This window comes from Alligator sinensis, unplaced genomic scaffold (genome assembly GCF_000455745.1).
Source record: "Alligator sinensis unplaced genomic scaffold, ASM45574v1 scaffold308_1, whole genome shotgun sequence".
Lineage (NCBI taxonomy): Eukaryota > Metazoa > Chordata > Crocodylia > Alligatoridae > Alligator > Alligator sinensis.
The window spans coordinates 1,685,662-1,690,794 of NW_005842041.1; the positions used below are offsets into that span (position 1 = coordinate 1,685,662).

Consider the following 5,133-nt stretch of genomic DNA (forward strand, 5'->3'; position numbering starts at 1 on the left):
CAGTGCTGTGCTCTTCCCAGCAGGGGGCCAGGCCAGGCTGCACTTGGGGAGGGAGGTGGCACAGGTGGGAGGGAAACTATGGGGGTGGGGGGCACTGCAGCCACTCCAAAATTGGCCGTAGCCTCTGCTTTGAGCACCACTGCCATCCACCCTGAGAGCAGCGCTGGCCCAACCCCCCTGCCCAGAAGAGCCCAGCACCACCCCAGGCCCCATCCCATAGCAGCAGCCCTCCCTCGCCCTGTGCACAGATTCAGGGGCACATGCCCCCTCATGCCCTCCCGGGATGCATGCAGCAGTGGGAGCCGCCACCCCCAGCTGAGCTGCCTGCTGCTCTGTCCCGCACCCTGCCCCGGCTGTCAAGCACCTGCCTCTGCCCCTGCCCCACTCCTAGTTCCTCCCTCACCTCTGGGGCCCTCAATCTCCCCGCACCCCTTCCCTCACAGCAGACTTACCAGCCAGACCTGGCTACACTCCTGGCCACCTGCGTGCTGTGCTGCACAGGGCATTTATCAGTGACATTGGCTACAACAGCCCAAAAAAGCTGATTGCCAGTAGTGTCAATTTTCCTTATATCGGTGCTGATCTGATATGGGACCAATGTATCAGAGCACCTCTAACAAAAACTAATGCTATGTATCTCTGATTTAGTTAGTCTATAGAGCAGGATTTAAGGCAGTGATTCTTAACCAAGGTGCTGCCAGATCCTTTGAAGGGTGCCATGGGATGTGAGGAGATAAGTCATGTGCAAAGAGATGAGTAGCTAAGCACAGGCTCAGTCTTGTCCCTGCCTTGATGATCCCCTTCTCCCACTATGTGGCCCCATTTGTAAGAATTGTGATATATAAATTAGTTTTTTAAATTGAATGCCGCTCAACTTACAAAAAGTATGTAAGGGAGCCTTGAGCCCATAGAGGGCTTGCCTTGAGTCAAAAAAATAAAAGATTGAGAATGACTGATTTAAGGGATTGTTCTAATTGGGCCAGGTCCTCCGAACAATGGGGGAAACTAGTACAAATAGACTAGTGCTGCATTCTTCACAGTTTTAAATTGCATGTTCAGTTTTTACTGTAGTCAGGAGATCACCATCTGTCTCCCCTAACCTTGGCAACATTACAGGGGCATATTTTTCACATGAATGAAATGTTCTTGAATGATTTATCTAACTATCTTGGGCACAAACAGGCTTTTCTTCCAGATCTGGCATGAATGTTTTCATCAACTAACATTTATTGCACTGTGGATTCCTATGCCAGATTCATGTTTGACTTTCTCGGAGTAGGTCTGATGATATCTAGGGGTAGTTTGAGGAGTAGTATAAGATGTGTGTTTCAGGTCATTTTTTTAAGGCTTCAATTTTAATAAAGTAACCATAGTAAAGTTTCTATACTGAAAGTTAAAGTTATAATTTTTTCTGGAGAAATGAGTAGCCATGGCTCTTGCTGGATACATTCTGGTATCAGTATGGTTAAACATCTCACTGTCAACAATGCCTAATGTTATAAAAGCCATGCATATTTCCAGATAATTATATTATTAAATTAGTATAAAGGGTATTTTTCCTCTCTTCAACATCCTTGGAAGCTTTACATATGATAGCAGGATATGGGAAAGTCACGTAATTAATAATTAAGATATTAATTGGTTAACAGAAAGCTTAAAATGAAGAATGTACTTCGTGACAGGTGGAAAAATGTTGATGTACGATATTGGGAGGTCCACGTCACAGGAAATTTTGAGTTAAATACTTTCTTTTTTTAGTTTTGAATAGTGAAATTAGCTTTCCACTGATGTGCGCCTGACATACAAGCCTTGTTGAATCCCAGTGAGCATTCGTATTCTTTAGCTGCCAGGAGAAGATTGCTGCTTTAACATAAACTTCTTGAAAGTAGTCTTTTGTGGGGAGAGTGCTATACAAGTACTTTCAAATGACAAAGATTCTAACCTTAGACTTCTGTTAAAAATAGCTTCTAATATAAGAGCTATTTAAATTGTTTAAAAGAGAAATAGCATTTTGATTTTTGCCAATGTGATCACGGAAAGAACAACATTGAATTATTGTCACAGGGCTATAGCATTTATTTAAAAGAGTAAATGCAGAAACGGATATTTCCAAAGGCATGTCAAATGACACTTCTACGATTTATTTATGCAAGTAATCTTGTTGACATGACTAAAGCAAGCAAGATGCATTTGATAATGTATTAACTGTGTAATTACAGTACCTTAATTGTACCCAAGTGAAAAGATGTTGTGTTGCATTGTAATTACTAATTTATGAATACATTTTGAAATGTTTTTAGGTTACTTTTAATCTTACAGTGCCCAATCCTGGAAATCTAATCATGCGAGTAGTCCTATTAATTCCAGTAGGACTACCTGCCTCAGTCTGGTTTTTGTAAGCAGGTAACAGTTATAAGGATTTGGTATTCTTGTTGAAAAGCTCTTCAGGGCAGAGGATATGTTTAAATTGTATTCTGGAAGTACCGTGTAAATTTATGGCCCTGTATAACTACGTTAGAACAACAATGTCAGTGACACAGTAGCAAAATATCTAGCCCAAAAGCATATTTGAACACACTGATTTTATTCAGTGTAAGAAAAACTAATTACTGAATACACTAAATAACCTGTTAGTCATAAAAACCATTTGAGAAAGTTCTTGCACAGCCCAGCTTGGGTGTTTATACATGTGCTCTCGGAATGGGGGGAGAGCCACTCTAATTTAAAGTGCCCAGAGAGTTTCATGTATCAGCATCCCCGCACTTCAAAATGGTGGCAGGGGTGCTTTATCTAAAGCTCTTCAAAAGGAGCTTTAGATAAAGCACCCCCACCACCACTTTGAAGTGTGGGAGCACTGATATACAAGGTGCTGGAGGCTGCTGAAGTGCGGTAATTTCCATGCTCCAGCAGACTCACTATGATTATAGCACGTTGGAGCAGCCTGCCTGCTTGTGTATAGGTACCCCTTGTAACCAGACTTTAGTTTGCTTGGACAGTCTTGTCAAATTCTAATGCAGAAAGAGAGAGGTCAGTTCCAGATCATATAAATGATTGATTTTTGTGTTAACAGGAATTTAGAAAAATTGGCAGCATCGATGAATGGATTGACCCTCCCTCTTTGCTCCAAATGACTAGCACTTTAGCTCAGAAAGGTATGTTGATTTCTCCTGTTGCTAAAATCCAGAAGGATTTAACATGCACTTTAAAGTCTTTCTTCTCTGGACTGCCACACTTGGAGTACACCTTATTTCCATACTTATTTGGGAGAGGTGCACTGATACATCAGCCCATATTGTATCAGCACTGATTAAAAGGAAAATTGACATTATCGGCAATCTGCTTTTTTTGGCTGATGTGAACAATAATGTTGCCGATAAAATGCTGTGTGCATGTGCACAGCCGCAGCATGCACGAGACCAGGAGTGCAGGTCAGAAGCCTGAAGAGCAGAGTCCAGCCCTGTAAGTCTGTGGGCAAAAGGAGGTGGGGGGGAGGGAAGGGACATGGGGGACCAGATCAAGGCCCCTGTAGTGAGGGAGGGAGTGGGGCTGGGGAAGGGGCAAGCATTGCCCAGCAGAGGTGGGACACAGGACAGTGCTTTGGCTCGTCTGGAGGCATGGAGGTGGGGGGGACAGCCCCCACCACAGCATGCACCCCTGGGAGAGGGTTGGGGGGGATGTGCCCCCTGGATCTGTGTGGGGGGTGAGGGTGGGCTGGGGCTGGAGGCTGCATCAGGATCTGATGCCAGGTGCAAACAATCGTGCTATCTCCATGTCACTTGTGCGATTGTAGGATCCCACATCAGATCCCATGGCACCATATTGCCAGTGCAGAAGGAGCCCAATCTTGGACTCCCCCTGTACCAGCAAGTGGCAAGCTTTAGATTCCTGCTTGCCTTTGGCTGGGAGCCCTGATTGGCTGAGGAGTGCTCCCAATCTCTGGAGCCCACCGGAGTCTTGAAAAACTTCAATGTGCTCCAGGGTCTGGGCACTGGCCAGATGTTCAGTTAAAGGTGTGATAGGAAGCAGTCACAGAGTTATTGCATATATTTTGTGTAATAACTTTGTGCTTATTCCTCATTTTATCACACCATTAATTGAATGAATGTGTAACCAGTTCACTACTTAAGACTTGATTAACCAGATGTAAGCATTCAATTGTGATTAACCAGCTAAGTGTTTAATGGTGATTAACCATTTTGAGTGTAACATCTGTTAGGGACATAAGGTTATGCCCGTACAGCACAGTGGATTGTTGTATAAATATACCTGAGTTAGTTCTAAATGGGCTGGCTTGGGTACTGAAAGCCATCAAGCTATGTTAATGTTGTGCTTTGCCCAGGTATATAACTTGCTTTTTCTCAGTTCAGAACTAGCTCTGGTAGTCTCTTCATGCATTGAGCAATGAAGAGACATACCATAAGAAAAGTTAATTCAAGTTGGCTTAAGTATAAAAACAGACAATTTCATAAATATGAAACTTGCTGATGAGCCATAAAGAAAGGTGGGTGACTGTGATCATGCATGTGAATAATGCAGTGCCACAGCTTTTTGGTGCTATTGCAGTGTCTGGTTTTACTTATTGTTTCTTGAATAAACTGAAAGTGTATGCTTAAATCAAAGCATCAATGACCTCTACCTGCTAACTGAGAAAGAGTTGTAGGGGGATGGGAAGGTAGAGTAAAACACAAAAGAACATAAATGTTTTAGAGGTCAGAATCAGTTTGCGAAAGTTCAAGCTAATAATGTGACTTCTTAGTGCAGTATGAGACACAAAACGCTGGGGTAATCTTGGGCTGCCTACTGAAAGAGACATGTAACATCATATAAAATATTTACTTAGCTGCTATTTTGGATCTTGATTTTAAGTGAGTGTTAAAGAAACTTGGATCTGCAACTAATTTTTTCATGGAAGAAGATATTATTCTTGTGATCTGTTGTCCTCTAAAATACATGTACTTAATAAACAGAGAAAAATAAACTAGAAGAGATACTTTTTTGCCTTTAAAATAAACTATGTAAACTGAAGCTTTGTGTCTCTCCAGATGTCGTCTGTTACTGAAAATGGAGATGCCACAGCTGGAAAACCAAATGAGGAAAAAACATATAAAAAGGTAAAAATGCCAGTAACTCTTT

General features: G+C 42.4%; 1 protein-coding gene across 4 annotated transcripts in view; it reads left to right on the plus strand.

Annotated features, from left to right (window-relative positions):
- Window positions 1-5,133, plus strand: part of PIP5K1B (phosphatidylinositol-4-phosphate 5-kinase type 1 beta) — a 172,640-nt gene that overhangs the window by 28,835 nt on the left and 138,672 nt on the right. For all 4 annotated transcript variants that reach the window (XM_006022615.3, XM_025202980.1, XM_025202982.1 and 1 more), the window contains 2 exons: window positions 3,071-3,152; window positions 5,043-5,111. In XM_006022615.3, the coding sequence (XP_006022677.1) occupies window positions 5,043-5,111 (69 nt within the window). In that variant the 5' untranslated portion in view covers window positions 3,071-3,152. Of the gene's footprint in view, window positions 1-3,070; window positions 3,153-5,042; window positions 5,112-5,133 lie in introns of those variants that run through there.